The sequence below is a fragment of the Barbus barbus genome, assembly GCF_936440315.1.
Source record: "Barbus barbus genome assembly, chromosome: 8".
Classification (NCBI taxonomy): Eukaryota; Metazoa; Chordata; class Actinopteri; order Cypriniformes; family Cyprinidae; genus Barbus; species Barbus barbus.
The window spans coordinates 12,691,603-12,717,479 of NC_136736.1; the positions used below are offsets into that span (position 1 = coordinate 12,691,603).

General features: G+C 39.4%; 1 protein-coding gene across 5 annotated transcripts in view; it reads left to right on the forward strand.

The window, feature by feature from the left end:
- The window catches only part of LOC306873565 (zinc finger protein 827-like), an 82,458-nt gene extending 57,316 nt beyond the window's left edge, over positions 1–25,142 (forward strand). For 2 of the 5 annotated variants that reach the window (XM_079422956.1, XM_079422957.1), the window contains exons 6-13: positions 4,509–4,748; positions 6,264–6,318; positions 6,405–6,505; positions 13,440–13,577; positions 14,953–15,291; positions 18,388–18,585; positions 19,044–19,221; positions 23,318–25,142. In XM_079422956.1, the coding sequence (XP_079279082.1) occupies positions 4,509–4,748; positions 6,264–6,318; positions 6,405–6,505; positions 13,440–13,577; positions 14,953–15,291; positions 18,388–18,585; positions 19,044–19,221; positions 23,318–24,158 (2,090 nt within the window). In that variant the 3' untranslated portion in view covers positions 24,159–25,142. Of the gene's footprint in view, positions 1–4,508; positions 4,749–6,263; positions 6,319–6,404; positions 6,506–13,439; positions 13,578–14,952; positions 15,292–18,387; positions 18,586–19,043; positions 19,222–22,935; positions 22,987–23,287 lie in introns of all 5 variants that reach the window. The other 3 variants (XM_079422958.1, XM_079422959.1, XM_079422960.1) reach the window with 3 other exon arrangements.
- The last annotated feature ends 735 nt before the right edge of the window (positions 25,143–25,877 follow it).

Sequence of the window (25,877 nt, forward strand, 5' to 3'; positions counted from 1 at the left end):
TTCCCGATTTCGCCCATGTAAACCCCTTAACCTGCACATGTGTGATATGTAACAGAAAAGCATCCTTCACTGTGGATTTAATTGCATCCAGCCATAGTATGCATTGTACGGTAGAGTAGGAGGAAATATAATGCACAATCTCACTCTTTTATTGACCCCCAAAAAATATAAAAATGTGTTCTTGCCTCATACAAAAGAAGGATAAGATCATAGAAACTGCAAACATCAGAGGAGAATATAAGTTCTAAACCAATTTCCTGCTGATATTTTGGAAAACACTGGGGGTTTTAAAGGTGCCATAGAATGAAAAACTGTCTTTACCCTGGCATATTTAAATAATAACAGTTCTGTACATGGAAATGACATACAGTGAGCCTCAAACACCATAGTTTTCTCCTTCATATGTAAATCTCGTGATTAAAAAAAGAGCACTGAAAAACAGGCGAATCAGAACATAACACCGACTGTGACGCAACAGTCGGGATCACTACGCCCCCAACATTTGCATAAACCCGCCCTTGTTCTAAGCCGGCCGAACCATCAGAAGCTCTGCAGGTATTGTAAATAAACAAGCGCGGACAACAGCGAAAATAACACAATAAATGTTATGTTCCAGGCCGTGCAGGGGGTGTGAAGTGCAGGGATGGGTTGGTGTCTGTATTCAGAAAGGCACAGAAAGCAAATAACGCGAGCCACTAAAGGGACATGGTTAGCTCCTTGCTAGCGGTAGCCTGTTACAGTACATAAGATTTCACTCTCAGTAAGGAGAGATGAGGATGATGGCGAATGACTTACAGATCCTGAGCACCACTGACAAGCATCTGATCTTGTGAAATGTGTGGTAAGTACTGTTGCTCCATAATGTAAACATAGTTTGTGTGATCGCGTCTCTTGAAAGTGAACTATAACGCGATCGATGGATCGTTCAAAAGCAGTTTCAATGCCTCGCATTTTAATAACGGCTCCCTGATGCCCGCGTTTTATATACAGTATAATTACCCGACGATATAACTGCGAGAGAAAGTATTTAAATATATATTTTCCTCCCTGTGCTTCCTTCTTGCTGATGAGCCGTACTGTGAAACAGCCAATCAGAGCAGGGCTCAACATTGAGCAGCACTGTGAAACAGCCAATCAGAGCAGAGCTCATTATTATTCATGACCCTGCCAAATAAGCCAATAACAGACCGTTTCATTCTAGGGAGAAATCCTAGGGTTGTAAATGGACATGTAAAATCGTTTCTGGAGATTTTTTGCCCTTACCTAAGCCACATACCTTCTGTGGTAGATATCAGAGAACAATTTAAAATACTGTATCAAATGCATTCTATGGCACCTTTAATGCTTTTTTGAACATCATGTTGTGACGTCACGTCAAAAATCTTGTAAAGGTAATATTCTGGCATTGCCGGGTTATTGATGGGATGTCATGACCTGATTTTGGTAGTTATCAGCAAATTGGTGTGTATATGTGCTCATTGGTAAGAAACCAGGAAATGGGATCAGGACACAATGCCAGTTGAATTCGATCCTGCATTTCCCATATAAGCACCAAAGCACGATATGTCTGTAGCTTTGGTGTGCCTGTGTTTTCTATTTGTTTTCCGTAAATCTGCTCTTGTTTATAACTCTCAGAGCTCACGAGAGGTTTAACAGGCAAGAATCTTTGATAGACCAGATGGCTAAACAGATAGTTGCCACTGGTCAGCCTCAGTTTAACCTCCCTGTGCTTTCAGTGTGTGTGTGTGTGTGTTTGTTTGTATTTTCCTTTCTGTATTTGCACATTTATTTACTCATGATAATTTGCATATCTAACACACTGGCTATTTTAGATGCTTTCAAAACACTGCTGATTAGGGTTGTGCTCTCATCCTCATAGTGACCTGCTCTCTACATTACTCATTTGAAAGCAGTTATTGACGTCACTGAACCCAAGGCGAGAGTGCATTGCTCTGTGTGTGTGTGTTGGGAGACTGCGTGTCCCCTAAATGACCCCGGCCCTCAATCTGGCTCCAGGCACTTTATTAAGGGATTAACGGGCTAGTGGTTGTCAGTGTCCCCGTGTGCCATTGCCTCCTCCAGCTCCTGACACCTGGGCACACACTACTGACCCCCCCACACACTCGCACACACTCAGACACTGTAAACATACACTGTACTCACACACAATCTAGGTCAGAGCCAGACAACAACACTCCAACAGACCCTGCCCAATAGTACTCGCTGTTAACGGGAGGGGTGGAGGTCACCCGGCCTACCAACAATCTCCTGCTCCCTCGTCTCCGGCCAGACTAAATTCATATGATTACGCCCCCTCGGCCTCCCTCCCCAGCTGTCTGATCGAGCGTGGTCACCCCTGAGAAGCATATGCCATCTACCGCTCAGCTGTACATACTGTCAGACGTCTGATCTGATAAGACCAACAGGCTAAACGTTTTTCTACCCTCCTTTTTTCTCCAGTCTAAACGTAGGGAGCAGACCTCTTTGTTTTTCTATATCAGAAAGGCTGAGTGAGTTTACAAGAGCTGGTTATCATTAAAAGAACTCTGGTGTTCCTATGAGCTCACTGACTGTCTGTGTTTTTTGTCTTTTTGTGGCGCTTGCATGTTTTTTAGGCTAACCATAGAAAGTTAATGAAACCTTTAGAAGTTTTGGCACAAACAAGATCTTCAGGTTCACTTTTTTTAAGAGGTGGACTAGGAAATGATTGTTTTGGAGGAGGTCTTTGGTTTTTTTTATACTCTTTCTTTTTGACTTTGGCTTAGCCTAGAGCAGTGATTAAGAAAAAACATTCTTACTCCAGTCATTTTGACCAGATTTCAAACCCTTTTTTTTTAAGCCAAATTATAGACATCTGCTTCAGCTTTAACCGCCTTTGGTAACAGCCTTATCTCAATGATGCCCTTGTCTCTGTAGCAGTTTAAAACTCAAATGAGTCACAAAGTGGACAACCAGGCTAAAATTTAAATACATTGCACATGACAGTGAGTTGACGTCTGTGTTTCCTTTGGCCAGGGGGCTTATGGGTAACAGAATCTTGCTTCTTGGTTTTGCATTGCACAAAACAGAAAATGTGGGTGACGTTACCATGACGTTGGTATAAGATTGCCAGGGTGTTCACTGACCCAATTCAAGAGAGCCTCCTCTTTTTGAGAGATTCTGGTGCCTAGGTGTGGCTCAGGTCCTTCATATTTTTATATTATTTTTATGTTATGGCCGATAACCAATAAATAGCTAATAAAGTGATTTGAAGTCACAACAGTATATTCATTTTGTGATTTGCCATTCTATGAGTGTGAAATGAAATTTAATGTGTTAGATGTGTTAGATGAGTGTTAGATGATGGCAAAGATAATCTAAATGTAAAAATAGGATACACACTACTGTTCAACACTTTTGGGTCAGTAAGATTTTTTTAAGAAATTAATAATTTTATTTGTTAACAATGCATTAAATTGATCACACGTGACAGTAAAGACTTATTTTTACAAAAAAGTTCTACTTCAAATAAATGCTGTACTTTTAAACGTTTAATTCATCAAGATTCTTGAAAAGCATAATGTACTATTGTTTTCACAAAAATGTTAAGCACCACAACTGTTTTTAACAATAAGCAATGTTTCTTGAGCAGCAAATCTGCATATTAGATTGATTTTAGAAGGATCATGTGACACTGAAAACTGGTGTAATTGCTGCTGAAAATGTAGCTTTGCATCACAGAAATAAATTACAATTTTAAATATATTCAAAAAAGAAATCATATCAGTAATAATATTTCACAATATTATTCTATATTATTGAATATAATATTTTCAATATATTGAATATAACTTAGTGAGCATAAAAGACTTCTAATAATTTTAATAATCAATTGATACCAATAATCTAATGGTCAATATGGTACCATATTCTTGCGCATCTGTAGTAATAACACCACTGCTCAATGTACCACATGATTTGAGGTCATTCAATTCCAGGTTTGGTAAAAATGGAGTACTTGGAGAAGCATAACAGGCTATACTAAAAAGTGTATGTATGTATTCCAATAGATTACAGTTACATTTGCAAAGACAAAATCAAATTGCATACAGAATTACTTTTAAAATAAAAGAAATGAAGTATCACCTGTGGCCAGTTTCATGGGATTGTGCCTCTCTGTTTCTCTCACTCTCATTCAGAGCAGTAACTTTTTCCAAGGATCATCCGGAGGCATCTTATGCACAATTTCGCCTCAGGACAGCCACTGACTATCACATTGCAAATGACACCGCTCTAGTCTCGAGTCAGACGTTTTCAAACCATCGAGGCCGTTACCATATATACTCATAGCAATAGCCACTTCTGCAAAAAGCTTTCATTACTTCAAATCTTTGCCTGAAGCGGAAGTTTAACACTTAGGTTTAGGAGTTTGTTGAAATCTCTATCCTTAGCATGCACTGCTAATTAGAATATGTGTTATAATGGTTGTTTGCAAATGGATTAACATTCACTTTCATTTGCATTTTCAGAGAATAACAAAGAAGCTTGCCACCAGAACGTCATAGTAAAGGCGGAGCCTATGGAAGTGGACCCGCCCCTAGAATTGGCCCCTCCCTCCTCCTGTCTACTGAGCTTCAGTACTTCAGGGGGATGTGAGAAGAAGGAACCAATGGTTAACCTCCCAGATCATTTGCCCCGCCCCCAAAATGACCTCTTCTCCCAGGACATATCGGTCAAAATGGCCTCTGAGCTGCTTTTCAAACTGTCTGGTAAGTCTCTATGACAGAAGAAACAAAGGGCGGACTGTTCGTTTAAAAAAAAAAACGCTGCTCTCCGCAGCGACGGTCTTCAGGTTTTCTTCTTCATCATCTTCTCTGATTGCTGCACTGACACACTAGAGAGTGGAGGGATATTTGTGGTGTTAAATGATGGCAGGATTTAGCTTTTCTTCCAAGAGCGTTCTGAGGATTAGCAGAGACAAACCTGCCCCCAGCGCTCCTCGCTGCCAGCTACGGCTCTCTTTAAATGCCATCTAGCACCTCGGAAGCTGATCACAAAAAGCCTCCCCCCACTCACACATATATATATCTATACACGAACCTCACACGCACGCCATTCGCACCCTCCCACCTCCCCCCCTACCCCATGGGAGTGGTGTGTAGCTGCACAGTGTGTATGTATAACCCCTCAACCCTCGACTCCCTCAGATTGTTCTCAAACATTCTGGCTCAAGCACACTCGGTTGCACACACTTCCCTTGTCTCTCTTTCTCTCTCTCTCTCTCTCTCTCTCTCTCCCTCTTGCTCCTGTGCAGCATCGTCATGGCAACGCAGAGAGCCCTTCCATCCTCTGTGAGCTGTGTGACCGAGAGGGTGTCAGGGAGAGGGGGCTTAGGAAGTGCCACCCAGGGAGCAAGGTCATTACCAGACCACCAGAAGAGAGAAAGACAGGCAGATAGACAGACAGACATGAGACACTGTTCTCTTTTGCCCTCTGTTTTTCGAGATTTTAAAAACAGTTTGGCAAAACATGGTTAAAAAAAAATTTAACCACTGCAATCCCTGCTGAAAAGACGGTCTTAAATCAGCATGCATGGCAGAATTATTTCTTATATAGTATTTTTGTTCTGTTTTTCCGGTAGAAATATCTAACGTAAATTTACTTGAGTAAAATATTGTAATATATATATATATATATATATATATATATATTTGAGAATTTATCATCAAATTAACTGAAACTATTTTTATGACTATAAAAATGTACTTCATTGTTGTTTTATTATTATTGAAAGCATTGAATTTATTAGAAATGTATTAGAAATTATGGAGTTTGACAAATGAGGAAAAAACAGTTTTGGTAAAACTGGATGTTGCATTTAGCAGAATTACCAGAAATCATTGAGTTTGACAAATAAAGAAACAACTATTTTATAGCAATTTTGATAAAACTGGATGTTGCATTTAGCAGAATTACCAGAAATTATTGAGTTTGACATATGAATTTTAAAGGGGGAAAAAACTATTTTATAGCAATTATCCAAAACTGGATCTTGCATTACCAGCAAAACAGCATTCTAATCTACCAGCGTGTAAAACACAATATTTGCAGGAGACCAGCTATGATTGTCTTTTTATCAGGGATGGATTAATGGTCAGCTTTATAAATGAATAGTTCTACTAAGAAATAATTGCCTTATTTACACCTACTAGTGGCATATGATTTCTGTAAGTACAACACAAAAACAAGCCTATTTTTAACTCCATTGTGTTTTTCTTTTTCAGAAAAAGTAAGTAAAGCTAACGAAAACAAAGACAATGCATCATTCGGCATACACAGGTAGGTTTACTGTTGTGCACCTATTATGCTGCCAGAATGTAGCGAATCACATTTATTGAATCTTATGGTAGCTTGTGATTTTCCAGCCCTTTCCTAGACGACTGCTTTAGACAATCACCTTTCAGCACGCGCTCCAAGAGCTCTTCCCCAGCTGAAGCCGGATCTTCAAGCAGGGTTGCCCAGCAAGGTAAGACCGCCTCCTCCACACCAACTAGGACCCTATACTTGCTCACAAATTGCTTTTATGACACACCTGCCCATAAATATATTTTTTTGTGTATAAAATTCTGTCCCCATGAGAGTGGGATTATTTCAGGGTTTGTTTTCCCATGCGTATTAGTGACAAATGGTACATATGTTATGATACTTGTTCCTAATATGTGCTTTAATGTGAGGAATATCACACATACAGTATATGTCGCGACAGACTTCTGGAGAAAAAAAATTAACACATGAATTCAGATTTTTCTTCACTGAGGAATCGCAACATCTGTGTTTAGTAGACACTTGTATGTCACTCGCATCACTCGTGGTCAGATTGTAGTTTGTACAATTCAATGTAGGCTCTACATTATGTTCCTTTCAATGCTACTGTCCACTAACAATTCATTTTTATGCGGCTTTGGTATTCATTTTGGACCCTGCTCACATCTACATAGATCTATGCATACAAGCCGCCCCTCTCATCTAATGCGAGGCTACAGAGGCCCCTCGCGCTCCCACCCAGCTTTGAGACCGCTGCACTGGGCAGCTGGCACTCCCTGCCTCCCTCTACTGGCCCCTCTGGCAAAGGGTAATTAGTTTGCGCTCGCCTGGCCTGATTCCCTAAACCAGTTAATGAAAAAATGATTGGGTTTTTCGTGTCCAGGGTGCGTGAAAGTTAATTCACTACACACTCTGACATGCGTTCGTAGACACAAAGCGGACATACAGAAATCACATAAGAGCGGCCATGACCCTTGTCTACCTTTTTCATCTCTTTCTCTTTCAAATTCTTTCTCTTACTCCATGTTTTTTGGCATTTCACTGCTAAGTGACTAACACCTTCTGACCTGGTGTGGGTAGTAACTCCCACTCCTTAGTTAAGACAAAGAGCTCTAATTTTTTATTTTTACAGCACAATCAGTGGTTGAAAAATAATGAATTGATCTAAAATAGTTCTGTATTTATGCCAAAAAGATAAACTGAATCAGTGTGTGTTTGCTTGCGTGTGTGTCTGTATGGCCAATTTGATCATTTCTGTATAAAAATTGCCTTTATGTTGCTCTTGGCTGCATCAGATGAACGGCATTGTCTGCTTTTACATCTTCTTTTCATATTTTTCACTTAATTGCATGAGTATACTTATGTTCATTGTGTCTATGTCATCCTTTGTGTGTGTGTGTCTGTAACACTCCTCTTCTATCCTTGCCTCTTGCCCCGAGTCATCTTCAGCATCACTGCGGAGGCTGTCTCTTCTCTCTTTAATAACACTAATTAAACCATTAACCACTTCAAGGCATTGATGTAGATGCTCTAATGTCTCAATTAAGCGTCAGTGTCTTATTTTTTATTGCAGCGTCATGAACTCTGTATATTTTGACCCCAAATTTACCATTGTTAACCTGTATCCAGCTGAATGAACAAAGGACTGGATAGTTTACCCAATAATAAAAATATATATTATAATGAATTCACCTGGAATATAAAAGAAGATACTTGTTTTAGCTTTTTTGTCCTTTTTATGAAAGTCAGCCCAGTATAAAAACAATTGACTTTCATGTATGGACAATAATGACTTCAAAATACACTACCATTTAGAAGTTTTAGATCTTTAAGATTTTTTAATGCTTTTGAAAGTCTTTTATGCTTACCAATTCTGCATTGATTTGATCAAAAATAATAATAAAAATAAAACTTATAATATTATTGTAATATAACTGTTTTCCTTTTTATATATGGCAAAGCTGAATTTTCAGCATCATTACTCCAGACTTCAGGTCACATGATCTTTCAGAAATTAGGGATGTGCACGAGTACTCGATTAATCGATTGCATCAGCGACGATCGAGCATGAAAACGATGATCGATTGGCTCTAAAAAAAATTTTTTTTTTTGCTTTCATTCTTTCTGATTGGTTATGCTGGTATTTGGGCGGTAGTCTGATATTTGATTGGTTATGGCTGCGAGAAGTTGTGGTCTAGAGACAAGACTGGAGCACAGAGCGAATATGGCTTCTAAAGCGCGCAGCGATGTCTGGCAACACTTTGAAAAACTTGACGAAAAAACAGTCAAGTGTAAGATGTGCAGCGCCACACTAGTCTACAACTCCACAACGAGTTCGATGCGTTACCATGGTAATATGACGCTAACCTGTCATTACATAAATGAATGGAAAATTCACAGCGCAGTATTACAGACGCGAGGTTTCGAGGAAAGACAACTTCTGTGCCTGCTGAGTGCGTTTTTTCCACCGCCGGTCCAATTTGTAAATAGACTCTGCATTCGGCTTTCATCTGAGCACGTAGACCGACTGATCTTTTTTAATCAAAATATGTAGTCCTTATGTTAAGTTTTATTAGCCATGCATGGTAAAATATTCAGGCTGTTTTTGTTTTAAGTTTAAGCAGCATAGTTAAATTATGCCGGCTTTATTTTATTTACCTTTACCGACTGATCATTTTGAAATGTTACCTAATCTTTAAGTTTTATAGCTGTGGTAAAAATATTCAGGCTATTTTTAATTTAAGTTTACGCAGCCAAATTATGCTGGCTTCTAATTTTCGTTAGGCTATGGGCTACTTAACTCGTTTGGTGAAGTTGTATTAAACTTTATTTTTGCAAACCTTTTACAAAAAACGTTTTTGATCCACAGCTGTTGTGATGCTGCTGAAGTAAAATATTTTGTTAAAAATAACAGTTGAATAAAATAACTGAAAAGCAGAGTAGCTATCATGTGTGTTTTATCTGTTTTATAAAACATCTTTTTATCTTATCTTTTTAAAAACTGATCCAAAATGTTTATACAAATAATAAGACACACATATTGATGGGGATAATACTGTAAAATAACTTTTTTTTTTTTTTTTTGCGGGGCTTCAGTTGCCGTTGTTTTAAAGCGGGAGACGGGAGAAGCGCATCCACTACGTTAAGCACATAGCCTAGTTCAAGCTCACATGCATTTTGTGTAGATAAATACAATTTGTAATATAACATTTACATATTGTGTATCTAGGCTATGTGATTAATTTTATATACAATGCGTCATGTAGAAAATGCTTCAACTTCACCTTGAGCTGTTATTTCTTTTAAATGTTTACTGTATTAACCACTAGTGATGGTGATTTTTAATAATCTCTGTTAATTTAATTATTTTCTGAATCCTGTCATAGTTTTATCAACAACATTTTTAACAGGGCTTTAATAAAAATATTTTAATTGTCGCTATGACGCACACTTGCTTAAGCTCCACCCCCAATTAATCGAGTACTCCTTTCTCAAACCTGTGGATTAATCGAAATGAAATATGATCAGAAATGCCCATCCCTATCAGAAATCATTCTAATATGCATAAGAATTATTTTTTTATTATCTATGTTAAAAACAGTTGTGCTGCTTAAATGTTTTGTGAGGTTTTTTTGGGGGATTTTCAAAAGTTCAAAAGAAGATTATAGATAGAAAGATTTGGTATCATTTTAAATGATCAGTTTTTATGTGTTCTTGATGAATACAAGCATTATTTTCTTTAAAATAAAATGATTAAGTCAATAAAAAAAATTATTCAGTATTAAAAAAAAACAGTCAATCTGTCTGGCTGAGCACAAAAATTTTAAACAGTAGTGTATCTTTTTTATTTTCAGGAAAAAAAGTAAGTCGTATAGGTTGGACATGAAGATGAGTAAATGATGATAGAACTTTAATTTTCAGGTAAACTCTAAGTTTGTTATGGAGCCTGGTTGTTAGACATATATTGTTAAAATAGATATTAGATATTGGTTCCCAGCAATCCCAGTCTTTTTAATGGGAAAGGAGAAAGAGAGAGACAACAAGAAAATGAAGGTATTAGGTGAGAGTCATAAGCATTGCACAGGCATTCGTTCGCTCATGTCCCCCCACTGAGGCATTGTGGGAAGGTGCCATCTTTTCCCTGGCAGTCCCCAGGCTCTGTGTCACACCAGAGCTGTCAGCACCACATCACGCCGCACTGCCGCTTGGTGGGACGTGAGTCAGACGCACAGGTTCGTATGAGCGCTGTGACTCAGTGGAACCGTGGGCCCCGGGGTGACGAGGCTGATTCAGGGCCCTGTGTCTGATTGTGTGTTGCCTTTTCTAAACTCGCTCATTGAAGCAGAGGGCAAAACACCCACTGTAGTTTTAATTAAAGCTCTTATGCAGTGCAGGTCAGCGCGGGGGACGGCTGGGAGATGGCACACACATGGCACCCTTGTTTAATTATGCAGTTTAGCGATGCTAATTCATGCTGGTAGTGTGGCACTACTAATCAAGTTGATTCAAATATGGTCAAAACATCATCCAGTAGTATTAAGTTTGATATCAACAGGTGCTTAAAGGTGTCAGTGCTATAAGGAGATCTTGCTTGGGGATAAAGCAATAGTTTATACCGAAATTAAAATTCTGGTGTAATTTACTCGCCCTCATGTTATTTGTGGAACACAAAAGAAAATATATTGAAAAATATCTGTGACCACTGCTGATTGGACCCTGAAGTCTTTCAAAATCTTTCAAAATTTGAGTTAATGATGGCAGTTTTTTATTTTCTGTTTGTTTGTTTATGGTGACCTTTCCCTTTAAGTCAAATGAGGGCAGGATTCTGTTGTCATTGTGGAGATGGGATATGTTGACAGTATCAGATTTTCACTACATACTTATCTTGGTTAAAAGACAATATTATTGTGATATCTTTAGAAAATAATTAAAGTTATCAGTCATCTTTAACTTTTCTCATTATTGGCAAATCAATCGCAAACAGCAGGAAGGCAAAGAGAGTTTTGAATCATAACTGTCCAAAAACCACTTTTTTTGCACTTCCTGCAAACTGGGATGTCTAATATCCTGCTTTTTATAGAATCTAAAAAAACTCCCAAACTGACAAGCTAATTGTTTTTTGTTTGTTTTTTCAGTTGCGGTTAGAGTGTCTCGCTTTCACCTGTTGTCCCCTCCGACATGATTTTGTGTGACAGCAGTAGCTACACACTGCCTCGTCACCATCTTTTTTCTGAAATATTTCTCATCCAAATTATTATTTGTATGAGCTATATTATTAACATTTATAGTGTAGTCGTTTTACTGTATATGAACAATTGTCTTATTTGTGTCTCTTTTTATTTCACCTAATGAATTTTAAAAGAGAGAACTTGTTACTTGTTACTTATTTAAAACATTACCGAGAACTCCATTGATCTATCAAAAGAGAAGGGTCTGAGCAATGAAAGTTTGGCTTAAAACCGAAGTAATGTGCCTCGTTTTTCTGAAGCAAGTAATACATCAGCAGTAAAATCGAGCAGGCAAGCAAGACATCACTTATCCGTATGTCTTTTAAAATAATGAGAACTTACCCCAGGATAGATGGCTTACATTAGTTTTAACGGGTGCTTTAGGACCAATAAAAACCTTGCATCCCTGTGCATGATAACAATGAAATTGACACCCTGACATTAGATTACCCTGTAGACGTATATATTTAACTCAGAAGTGTCTTTCAGCCAAGAAGTGTCTTTCAGCCAAGAGCATTGTGAGGAGTAAAGGGGCACTTTTAGTATCATTCCGTTGGGCCACTTTGAGACACTATTCCCGTCAGGACTTTTGGGTTTGGTCTCTGGCAGAAGATACGAGCAGCCCCATGAAAATGTCCTTCAGGTCTTGCATCCAAGGCCAGTGCATCTGCTCTTTAATTGCCACCATTAAATCCTTTCTGATATGCCAAAAAAATACTGTTTCTCCCTAACCACTCACCCCCCTTTTCCTTGCCATGCCCCCATCAATCCTGAGGCTGCATTGCTTATGACAGCATTTGTAAAAAATGTGCCTATTTATGAGCAAACCACAAGTCCAAAGGGACGGGCACACACCCGCTGCATATCCAAAAAGCCCCTTGAATGTTTATTGAACAGATCAGAATGCTGCGATACATGCATAAAAAAAAAAACCTCAAGTCATTGATATGACCTACAAACCCAAAACATGCATCTCTGAATGCCTTGACATGATTAAAGACCCTTTCAGTTGTAAACCGCAGGCTTTTTTTTTTTTAAATAAGTATACATATTTCTGTTCCGTTTTGGCTCGTAAAGAAACATTGCTTAACATTTGGCAACCTCTCTGCCTCTTGTTTTGTACAGAATTACGGCCAGGCATTCATATTGCACCAGACATCTATTTGAAGGGGCTGTGTTGCACGATGACGGAATTTCTCATCGATTTATATATTTATTTATCTATTCATTTATTTATCTCTCTCTGCCTCCTACTGGAGAGAGAAAAGGCGTGGCGCTGCATTTTAATTTGACGCCGAGCCAACCACCTTCATCAGAAGGTTAATTCAGCCGGTCTCCTCCACTTGTGTGGCATGCTGTCTCTCTCTCTTACTCTCTTTCCCCTCCTCTGTCGCTCTTCTAATGAAAGGTGAAAAAGAAGCACACAGTCCAATGTCAAAATAAAAAAAACACCTTGTTGGCTCCCTGATCTGGATGTATAGACTCATCAACATATTATCCAGCGCAGTGACAGAACACACTCTGACCTCTTGCCAACCTCTGTGTCTCTTGGTTTCCCGGTTGTACCTGCAATTAGTAGTCCTTATGTCTCACAAGTGTATGACATGTCAAGAATTCAGACAAATTCATCTAAGGAAGTAAATGTTCTTGTGTAGCATCTGTCTTGTGATCTCAAGGATGTCTAGAGCAATCACAAAAATAATTTTTAGCTATAATATCCCAAGATTTCAAACTGGAATGAGACTATGTGAATCACTTAACAAGTACCACTAGAGGTCTGAAACACAGGGAACGCAGACAAGCAGAGTGATACAAAGAATGAAACATTCCAGTGCTGTTGGACTAGTTTAGAGAACCAGAACTAACTGTTGTATAATATGTGATTATTATTATTTTTAATGTATCCAGATCCAGAGAAGGTGAGTAGTGAGCCAGGAAATGGACTTGCCCAATGGAGACTCAACGAACAGCTCTTTCCCTGCTCTGTTTGTGGCAAAGTGTTTGGTCGCCAACAGACTCTCTCCAGGCATCTCTCCCTACACACAGGTGAGAATACATGAGGATTAACCTCATGTATACCTGCTAAATTTTTCTGATCCACCTTCTATGTTTCTATGTTGGTGTAAGCTGGTGTTTTCATCAAGTGACTATTAGAGTATCACATTTAAGGCCGGGACACACCAAGCTGACTTTGAATGAATGAATGAAGGATTCATTTATATATCTGTTTATTATGTATTGCTGTTCACCCAAAGCACTTTACAATCATGTAGGGGGGTCTCTCCTCAACCACCACTAGTCTGCAGCATCCACTTGGATGTTAACCACCATGCTGGTTAGTTCTTAGAACTGTGTTCCTAGAACTATGTGGTGCGAAAGTCCCTTTTATAAGCAGCTATAGATAGTACATATTTGTCAATCAAAAGGAGAAACAAGCATATACGAGATATAAGCAGATATGTGAAACGTAAACAAAGCAGCACTTGCTTAACATTTTGAATATCAATTATGTTGATAACTTTCTTCATTTTAAGCAACTCATGCTATCTGTGTTGCCTTAATTTTCCTGCTGGTTTTCATCACTTTCGCTTGAATTCTCGTGCATTTGTTCGCTAAACTGAGCATCCAATCAGAGTTCTCACTCATGCCGACTGTCCTGACGCCGATTCAACATGTTGAAGTGGGCAAACTGTCACAGACGTTAGCCCGACGAGTGCCAACGAGTGGAACACACCAAAAAAACTAGCCGACAGACGCTCGCCATCGGCTGACCGACGGCTTGGTGTGTCCCGACCTTTAAACATGCATCTATAATCAGAACTACAATGTTAAATTACCTGGCTAACAGCTTTTACCAGTTGACCAGGTTAAGTACATCTTCTTGTTCACAACAACAGTTGAAAAAACAAGCTTTGTTGAATGTTATATTTTCACATGTATACATACATGTCCAGCAACATTGTATGTTGTCATTACAAGTAATTCCCTAAGTAAGTAAATAAGGTTCACTGGACTAGATTACCCTTTCTTTAAAGAGATTAGGCTACTGATTAGTCCTGGTGTGAAAAGTACCTAAGTAATCACTAAGCTGTAAAGAAGCCTCCCCAAGCACTAAGCTCCCCTGGAGCACAGCACAACCATGACCAGCCTCGCCTGATCCTTGAACAATTGCGTCCCGCAGGTCCCTGAGGAGCATCAGTGAGCCATCTGATCCCAGTCCATTGAAATGCATTTCAGTCTGGACTACAAAACAAATAAATAAATAAATATAAAGTCCTGTAGGAATGGTGAGCCTCAAGAGTAGAGAGCTTCTGATCTCAGAATAGCCAAGAAGAGACAGGACACCTTATAAACATCAACAAAAGAGAGTATGCTGGGGGTTTTTTTTGCTTTCTAAATGCTCTTTTGTTTGTCTCTGCAGAAGAGAGGAAGTATAAGTGTCATTTATGTCCGTATGCGGCTAAGTGCCGAGCCAACCTCAACCAGCACCTCACCATCCACTCGGTCAAACTGGTGAACACAGACGCCGAGCAGATTGTTACCGCTGTTACGAACGAAGGCCCAGAGCTCAAAAACTGCCCCTACTACTACAGCTGCCACGTCTGCGGCTTTCAGACAGAGTTTAACGCTCAGTTTGTCAATCATATGTCTCTTCATGTAGACAAAGAGCAGTGGATGTTCTCGCTCTGCTGTAGCATCTGTGAGTATGTGGGTGTGGACGAGGCCGAGATGAAAGCTCACATCAGTGCAGGGCATGCAGGTAAGATCTCACCATTCTTAGATTTTACACATTACCTGTTGAAACCTTGAGTTTTGGGTGCTGGTGTGTGAACTTACTAGTTAAACTAGCATCTTGGTCAACCAGCTTTTCCAGAAAGACCATGCTGGTTAAGTTTTGTGGGTCCATCACGCCACTGCTGGTTCTCCAGCTAGACTAGCATCTAACCAGTACAAACCAGTCTGGTCTTTTTAGCAGGGTGCCTAACATACCTTCTGATCTTGTTTTAAACACTTGGTCAACACTGGCACAAGTCCATCATAATATTTGCATTTTTCTTTTGAAACTCAAAGTGCTTCTGCTGAAGTTGTAATTAGGTAAGTTCAGAGTGCAGGACTCCAGACTAAAAAAAATGCTAGAGAGTCATGATTTCCTAAAATGAAAGATTTTGGAACTAAAAAGTAATAAGGTTTCAGACTGTTTTGTGAACCTTAATGACTGACTCATTAAAAAAGAACTGGTTTATTCATTTGCTTATTCGCTGTTGTTTACAGATAAATGTAATTAGTGTGTACAGATTGTGTAATTAGACATAATTAGAAAGATGTAATTAAAGGGATAGTTTATGAAAATTCTGTCATTAATTACTCAACCTCATTTCGTTCCAAACCTGCAAGACCTTCGTTCATCTTCGGAACACAAATTAAGATATTTTTTATGAAATCCGAGAGCTTTCTGACCCTGTATAGACAGCAATGCAACTGACACATTCAAGTCCCAGAAAGGTAGTAAGGACATCGATAAAAAAGTCCATGTGACATCAGCGATTCATCCGTAATTGTATGATGCTATGAGAAAACTTTTTGTGTGCAAAGAAAACTAAAATACTGACTTTATTCAGTGATTTCTTCTCTTCCGTGTCGGTCTCTGTGCCATTCACGAGAGTACCACGACGCAGGTTTGTGCATTCCTCTGCTTGTAAACAAGGCGCAGTGCATCTGGGTTCTACGTCAAAAAGACGGCTGCTGCGTCAGCAGCATCACATGAAAAAATTGTCATTAAAAAAGTCGTTATTTTTGTTTTCTTTGCACACAGAAAGTATTCTCGTCGCTTCATAAAATTATGGTTGAACCACTGATGTCATATGGACTGTTTTAACAATGTTCTTACTACCTTTTTGGGCCTTTAACTTGATAGTTGCATTGCTGTCTATGCAGGGTCAGAAAGAAAAGAAACATTAAAAAATATCTTAATTCGTGGTCTGAAGATGAACGAAGATCTTAGGGGTTTGCAAGGACATGAGGGCGAGTAATTAATGACAGAATTTTAATTTTTGGATGAACTAGTGCCCACCTCACAAAATGCACAACCTTAAACATGTTCCCACCTATTGCTAATGGTACTAGATTTTGTTGCACAACTAGATTGTAGCCTTTAGACCTGAAGTGTCAGGAGTATTTTATATTACATTTACTTTGTTTTACAAGATTATGGCCTTTTAGCATGAATAATCTCAAGATCTCAAGTCATTTTACAAAAATGGTGCGATGTAAATGAGGAGTGTTTGGGAAACCTGTTTTACTGTTGTGTTCTACATTCAATGGAAAGCAGCTAAAGCCTGCTTGGTAAATGTTGCTAGATACCATTGAGTCTTGGAAACTAGGTAAGGTTTGACCAAGAATAATTTAGATTCAGATTTGCTAGAGTTCCTTTAGAGTTGCTAAAGGGGTCTGAAAAGTCGTTTAATGTAGTGACAACGTCGACTTGTTTGAAAACCGGAGTTATTTTTTTAAGTTCCCTTTGGTGGCACTAGTGATGCAGAAACTACACCGCTATGGTCTGAATCACTGGGTGGATGTTGTTGACACAGAAACTCACCAGGGTTATTATAGACAAACTCCTCAATCTTCAGGTTGTGCGTGGGGTTCATTTTCTGTCGGTCATGGAACTGACTGAGGGTTCACATTTGAGTGGGTGTGTGAGTTTATATTTAACTGCGAGACCTGATGTTATTAGACCCAAGAAGGCTGAAAAATCGATAGCCCCAGTCGCTCACAACTAACCATCCAAGTAGTCCAACACCGCCATGTCTCCCACACTCACCCTCACGCCGCGGAGCTCGAGTCCACTTTCAGCAAGACAGTGAGCTCATAGAGTAACAGCAAAAGAACAAGTTGGTTTGTCAACTGCGATTTAGCGCACTGCCAGAGACACCCCTTGCTGCAGATTGGCTGACCTCGGGTCAGCGCCTACCAGCACGCACTTCTTTGTCTCCTGCTTAGGAAGGTGGCTGAGAGTTGTGGCTGTCACCGGGGGGGCCCGCCTGGCAGCTGTTCTCTCCATCACACATGCTTTGCTTTACACTGCAGGTGTTCGGCTAAACCTGGACGTTAATTCATCCTGATATTTCGTCTACCGCGTACAATAGCCTTATAGAGGCCGTCAAAATCACGCACGGAGATGAAGTCCTGTTCTTCATAACGCATACGAGTCACACAGCGCATCTGTATTCAAAGATGTCATTGCAGCTGACAAAAGATTAAACATGACCACCTACTCTGTATTCCGCATGCGTTCATTCAAAGGAACGGCAGCCTTAACATGTGAGCGAAGCGTGCGTGTGAGCTGGTATCGGCCATTTCGTGAGCTCTGAGAGCCCTAGGGGAGAGCCGTGGCCTGAGATGCTCCCGCCATCTTAGCTGTGGCGGCCCTGACCTAGGCAGCCCCCCTCCCCTGCCTCTCTCTGGCACAGCGTAGATCAATAAGAGTGCAGGCTTGAGTGTTCTGGCTGCTTGGATACAGAAGTCAGGCTAAACCCGCAAGAGTGCCTCTTAGGGAAGAGAGCCAGCCTCCCGACTTTTAAGGCTTAATGCCACACTGCTCTAGGCATACATATTCCAGCCCATCTCACTGGGTGGATTCCGATCAATTGGAGGATTTTTCTGCCTTTTGCTTTACTCATTACAGAATTCATTATCAAACCTCGATTGCTGAAAGATGCTCCCGCCTAATTCTCTGATGGCTTAAGCTAAGCCGAGTCTTTGATACCATCATGTCATTCAAATACGGAGTTTGTCTTATATTCAGGAAGTGACCCAGAGTATCTCTTTCTTTCTTTTTTTTTTTTATTCCACACAGGCCTCAATTCCAGAAGCCCTCTCAGTGAGACCAAGAGCACTTCCTCCTCTCTCTCAGCCCTCAGTGACTCCCTCAACAGCTCTGAAGGTGGAGATGTTGCCCAAGGTAACGAAGAACTAAAAAGCCTTTTGGCCCCGCCTTCTTCTGCAGGCAGTCAATCAAGCTCAGGCCCAGGAACAGAGGAAAAAGCAGAGAAAGGTGAGGCTTTTATATACTCTTTTCACATTCAGTAAGATTTTTTTTAAATACTAAATTTATACTTTAATTCAGCAAGAATGTATTAAATCAATTAAAGGTGACAGAGTTTGTAAATTTATTTTTCAATCAGTTTCAAATAAATTCAGATATTTTTAACTTTCTATTCATCAAAGAATCCCAAAAAAAAAAAAAACTATGGTTTCCACAAAAATATTAAACAGCACATATGTTTTCAACATTGCTTAATAATAAGAAATGTTTCTTTAGCAGCAAATCAGCTGATTTCTGAAGGATCATGTGACACTGAAAAAATAAAATTATGCTATAAAAAAAAGCTATAAAATTGATTAACTATCTCATTTTTTATGATCCCGTTCCTTATAACCAACTCATGCTGACACAACATAATATATAGAGATGATAATTACATTTTTCTCTCTTCCTGACCCAATCCTTAGGCTTTGAATGCGTCTTCTGCAACTTTGTGTGTAAAACTCGACCTATGTACGAGCGGCACCTACAGATCCACCTGATCACGCGTATGTTCGAGTGCAACGTCTGCCACAAGTTTATGAAGACACCCGAGCAGCTCCTGGAGCACAAGAAGTGCCACACCGTCCCCGCTGGAGGGCTCAAGTAAGGAAAGCAAGTACAGCACGTTCCTCCCCACAACCTCACAAAACCCGCCCCCACCCTACCTCAGCCCCTACCCCCTCAGACAGGACACAGGCCAGGTTTTAAACAGAGTCTATCCAGGAGCATTGATCGATGTTTCAGAAATGAGCTAAGTTCATCGAGCAGTGCTTCAGGGTAACCTCTTTGTGGAGCTGCATACAGTAGAAGCAGGTTATAGACAGAAAGTTCCTGAATGTGCCTGAAACACATATGAGCACGCAACTCTACTGAGTCAGAGATTTGAATTTACTACATATAACCTCACTTTACAGCTAATATGTTTATAAAGGAACAGTTCACCAATTAAAGAGATAGTTCACCCGAAAATGAAAATTCTGCCATCATTTACTCACCCTCAACTTGTTTCAAACCTGTTTGAGTGTTGAGCACAAAAGAATATATTTTAAAGAATAGGGGTGGATATGGTTAAAAAATGTTCAATATTGATACCAATACCTTGACTTCAATACCAGTACCGGTTGAACAACACCTTATACTAATATTTTTTCTATACCGATTGTATAAAATCTGTTTTAAAAAAATAACATCACACATTACCTCAAAAACACTTTTTTCAGCTTGTTGAGGTTTATACAGACACAAAGACTCATCTCCTGAGCCACTGCACAAAGAAACAAAAAAGCACAAAGGAACAAAAAGTATCAAACTCAATACCTAGCCCAGCTGAAGAATGTTGGTAACCAAACAGTTTATGATAGCCATTGACTTCCATAGTACTTTTTCCATACTATGGAAGTCAATGGCTCCTGTCAATTGTTTGCTTACCAGAATTCTTCAAAGTTCCTTTCTGTTCAACAGAAGAAAGAAACTCATTAATGGACACTTTCAAGCTTCAAAAAGAACTGCATGAAAGTAGTTCATGCAACGTATATTCCTAGACTTTTGAAGACGTTATTTTTTGTGAGGGACAGACCATAATGTTAGTGATTATTCTTTGGAGATCATGATATATGATATATTTAAATCTTAAATGAAAAATGTAAATATTTAAATCTTATGAAAGTTTAAATATTGTCAAGGAATCGGTTCATCTGCTTCACAAAACTGAAGCAGTTGTAGCAATTCTCAAGTTCGCAGCTTTTTGAAGGGAAAGGTTTTCTGTAAATAAGAAATTTGGTCTGTACCTTACTTAGCTTTATAAGACTATAGAAGAATATAGCACATGAGTCATATGGACCATTTTTATTGTTATTTTTCATACTTTTTGAAGCTTTTTAAGAATTTTCAGTTCGATTCATTGTAATTGCAAAGATAAGAATTTCAAATATATTTTTACATTCCATGGAAATAATGTTATACGGGTTTAGAACAACTTGGTAAGTACATTGCTAAAAAGTTCTTCAAACCTTCAATTTATTGAATCATATTTTGATTTACAAAAGGAATAATAAAAACCTTTTCCTTCTTTCCTCATCGATGTTTAGGGAAGTAGGGCTCCCCATAATTCCACTTTGCAAGTGTTATTGACAGTCAGGGACACTAATTCTGCAGGTGAGCACACAAATCACAGGCACTTTCAGGAACGAGACCCTTCCTTTGGAAAGCCTGTGGTAGACATTACTGCAAAAGGTCTGGGCCCGCATGTGAAAATATATCTGAAGAAATCACAACAAGCCAGTCAGCACTTGTCCATCTGTTGAGCAGCTCCACTGCCAAGACCATTAGGCTGCAGTTCACACTGTTCTTTCTCAGCCTGTCATAACCGCCGCCACAGTTACAACAACACATTTAAACACAATGAATACTCATCTGAATTCAAATACACACTCGATTTCCAAACACTTACAAGACATACTGACCCCAAGTTGAGATCTTGTTTTGGGGCTTTTTTATATATATATACTAAACACAAAGTCCAGTCTTTGATATTTTCTGTACATATTTCATGTCTTAAGGTCATGTATTTCAGATTTCATTGCCTCATCTTGTCATTTATGGCTATGCTTTTCCATGCTAGACACACTTGATAGTTTGTAGTTATCACTCATTAGAGCGCTTAGCCATTACCACAGGTAAAGGAGGAAATTAAACTTAGATCAGTAGCACTATTTAACTAACTTGGAGGGACAGACAGTACTTTACTTGGGGTCTTATTTAGTATTATAATAATAATAAAAATAATAAAAAGCAGAACAAAAAGTGTCATTTGAGACTTTTCTATTCCAAATTTTCTATTAAAAGTTTAAAAAGATGATACACTTTTAAATATGATTTTAAGATGACTGAATAAAGGCAGGCCTTCTATTTTCTGCCTTTTATTTAAAAATTTATCAGATGGGAACTTATTTGAAAGGGATTCAGCATGTAATCTATGGTTTATTATTCTCTTTTTATTTGTTAGCTCTTATATAAAAGACACTGGAAAAACAATAAAAAAAAATCCTCCAATGATTATTTTATATTCACAGTATTTGAGCAAATAGAATGTTTGTTGGTCAGTATCTTAAACAACTGCTGTTTTGACTATGTGTTCTTACATTTTGAATCTGTAATGGTTCAATGACTCTGAGGTTTAAGTGTGTGTGGTCGGCATTAATGCTACAGTATATGTATAGCAGCTGACTGCTTACAAATCACTGCATGTTTTTTTTTTCACGGGATCTTTCTCCCACAGCAGGGTTCCAGTTGGCTGGATTAATGTCTGCTTATGAATATTCCATACAAGGTGTCATAGTTTGGAACTAGACTGTATATTTTTGTGTATAAATAGCTGTACTTAAGTGTCCTTATCTTAGACATATAGTCTCTGGGGATTCTCTGCTAATTCTGTACTATTTACATAATCCCATATAAGATGTAACCAAGAAAAGCAGCAGTAAATATAACCCATAGGAAAATGTTACTCCTCAGAGGTTGCTTTTCCGTAACTCAATGGAATATTCATTTGCGGTTTGTTGAAGCAACTGTAGCAACCTGGTCTCAAACGGTTCTGAGACATACCAAAAGATTACAGAGCTATGATATTTAAGAGATTTATTTATAATATATATATATATATATATATATATATATATATATATATATATATATATATATATATATATATATATATGTATATATTATACATACGTATACAGATATATATATATATATATATATATATATATATATATATATATATATATATATATATATTAAATATATATATTATAAGGTGTTAATGGAGAATTATTTACTATTAAATTTTTTTTCTTAACCTAGTTTCATTCATAATCTTTGTAGAAAAGTGTTTTAGATTTATGCTTAAAGCAAGAAAAAAAAAAATTGCCAGTGGAATGCCGTACTTACTTTATAAAAAATATTTTGTTTTAGGTATGTTTAGATGTTTTTACTGAAAAATAAGACCGGGTGCAGTGTCTGCTATGGGTTTTTACAAAATGATTCCAAATTATGTACTGATTTTTAGTCTTTTAGACAAACTTCAGAGTCTTTGCACAATACAGATTCAGAACACAAGAGCACAAAACCCAAAAGTGACCAAATACATTTAGAGCTTACTGTCAGCTGATGGGACTCTTGCTGTATTACAGCTGCCCAGCTGTTTTTTTCTTAGTCAGGGCGAGAGAGAGAGAGAGTTTCACAGCGCTCTAGTTCAGTGTTGAGGTAGAGAGGCGCCCTTCACAGTGTGCTTTCTGAGGTCATTCTGTTCTGCAGGGTTTGTGAAGCGCTTTGGGGCCCTGAGCAGATGAAAGGTGCTATTTAAATGTAAGTGCCACTCATTTATTCATTTACCTTCATCTGATTCCCGTTCCAACCTGTCCGCAACCTCACAGTCATATGCACACACACACCCTCTCTCACATGTAGCAGTGTATACGCACACACAGACTGTAGCTTATAAACATGACAGAGGGTAAATGCCTCCTTCATTCCTTCCCTTTGTCCATTCTTTGTGTGTTCTTCATTCCATTTAAGAGAACAGTGTGTTTTCTCATTGGCGAGGTGCATTATTAAATGTCTTCCACCTCTGTGTCCTACACCCTACTCCTCCTGTCTCTTTGACCAGGTGCCCTCTGTGCATCTACTCCACCAACAGGCCAGCCGCCATGGAGGGCCACCTGAAGACGCACTACAAGATGGAGTATCGCTGCCGCATCTGCCAAGCCGTGTGGGCCAATCAGGCAGAGCTGGAAAGGCACACGCGTGCTCACCGCCTGGGCAACCACTACAAGTGCGAGCAATGCGGCTACCTCTCCAAAACAGCCAACAAGCTCATTGAGCATGTGCGTGTGCACACTGGCGAGCGGCCTTTCCACTGCGACCGCTGCAGCTACAGCTGCAAACGCAAGGACAATCTCAACCTCCACAAGCGGCTCAAGCATACACCGAGACAGACCTTCGGTTGCACCCAGTGCCCGTTCACCACCACTCACCCGTTCGTCTACAGCCGCCATGTTAAAAAGCACCAAGGTGGGGAGGGGAGCGCAGAGGAAGGTGAGACTCGGCCAGGTACGCCACACCCAGGCCTTTTGGAGCGAGGTGGGAACAGCAGCGGGAGCGGGGACAGCGGGAGCACCAGTCCGCTCATGAACCTGTCTGCCTCTCAAGCCTTGCAGTCCGTCGCCCTGTTGATCACCAGCAAGCGGCAAGATGGCACCCCAACCACGCGCTACCTCTCGGCCAATGGCACGTTCTCCACACTGGCGGCTCGCTACTTGGAACAGTACAGGAACTGTGACCTGACTCACCTCATCCCCCTCACCACGCTCTTTACGGCCCACCGCTTCACATTCCACAGCCCCTCGCCCTCAAACTCCTCGCCGCCCTTCTCAGCATTCTGGTCCAATTCGTCCTCGCAGTCGCCACCCTCTCCCACGTCACTCAAACACTCCTTCCTGGCATACCTGGGATTGACAGAGAGAGCTAAGACCATTTGACCATCTTTATCCCTTCTTCTTCTCCTCCACCCGCCATTTCCCTGTATCATCGAAGCCACTAACTGTTCAACAGGCTGGCTAAAAAGGAAAAGCTATTCACGCTCAAGGCATTTCAATTTATGTTCTATCACAATCTAATCGTTGCTCTTTTTTAAGAGGTCTTACAACAGTTGTTTTCCTCTACAAATTGTGAATGACCCGGAATCCAATAACAGTGCTTTATCTATTACGAGTTTTGTATTCGTTTTGATGGGCGAAAGGAAACAAAGAACATATTAGCTCGCAAGCGCTAAGCTTTTTTTGTGCATTTTGTCATGAATCCGAAAGCATGTTCGCTATGTGTTGCAATTGTTTTTTGAAGTCATTTAGGGGCTCAGTATCTTGGGGTATACAGTATATGGCACGACAAAAACCAATGAAACGGATTGCTATCTTTTGAGTCTTGTTTCCAAAGCAAAGCCTCAGACCACGCACTTGTTAATTTATCAAGCTGTACATAGTTTTGTAGTCTTTCTTTTCTCTTGTCCCCCCATGCCTATTGGCATTGACTGGTTTTGCTGAATGCTGAGACCATCTGCAAATTTTAATCTTGCCTCAGCAACAAGCATAAGGCCCTTTACGACACCTGCGAGGCGCAGCTGATGGCATTTCTTAATACAAGCCATTCAGGGCACGCTAATGGCAAAAGCAATCATTACCACTGCCGCAGTGGTCGTCAACCCATGATGCAGCCCTTTGATATCTTCACCATTCTTTTGGTCGCTACAGATTGTGCCATAGCTGACCGAGGTGGGCTGGCCGTATCCGGTAGGCATGAGATATAAGTGACCAGTAAAGCGCCCTGTGCATAGCTAACGTATATAATGCGCACCTGTACGTTTAACAAGATGTATGAGGTGACAGGTTTTTGGGAAAGACCCAATTATTCTGTCACAAAGGCCGATTCAATGGTGCTTTTTGGAGCTTTTTTGTAATTTTGTGTGTAAAAAAAAAAAAAAAAAAAACTGTTCCAAAATGACTTGAATGAATGTACTTTCTGTTGGTTAATGTTAAAGTGATACAGAGGTAGCTGGACTGTGGTAAGTGAGATCATGGAAAAACAATGGTATCTCGGTGGCCTTCTGTGTCTTACATTTTTGTTCTTCTAGTTGTTTTATTATTATTATTATTATTATTACTTTTAATTTGAAAGAGCCTTTGAAATGTAAAATACAAATATATATATTAAAAATATATATCCTTTACTAACAAGCTATTTTGAGAACCCCATTGGAAAATGGCTCTCAAGTGCAATGTGGAGGCAGCCATTATTTTGAGTAGGATCTTTGGAAGCATGGCTTTCCATATGTGGGCAAACATGGTACCATAATTCTATGTTCCCCTCTCGATGTTTTTTTTTTTTTTGAGTTTTAATTGCACTTAAAATTTTGAAATGTTTCAAACAAAAGCACTTACACCCAATAGAAAATGTTCTTGATGCCAATTATTTGACTGCCTCATCAAACAGCCTCAATGCTACTTAAGTTTTTCTTTATTGTTGTTTTGTTTTTGTCTGCTACAGTGGTTGAAAACACAAATTCTAAGCCTTTTTCCTGTATATTTGCCAAACAGCAGACTGCTCTGTTTTGATGGATCGTATGGCATGTGTAATGTGGACAGCTGAGTTCAAAATCCACCCTGGACACCAAAGGGCCAGGCTAAATTTTTAACCGCGGTTTT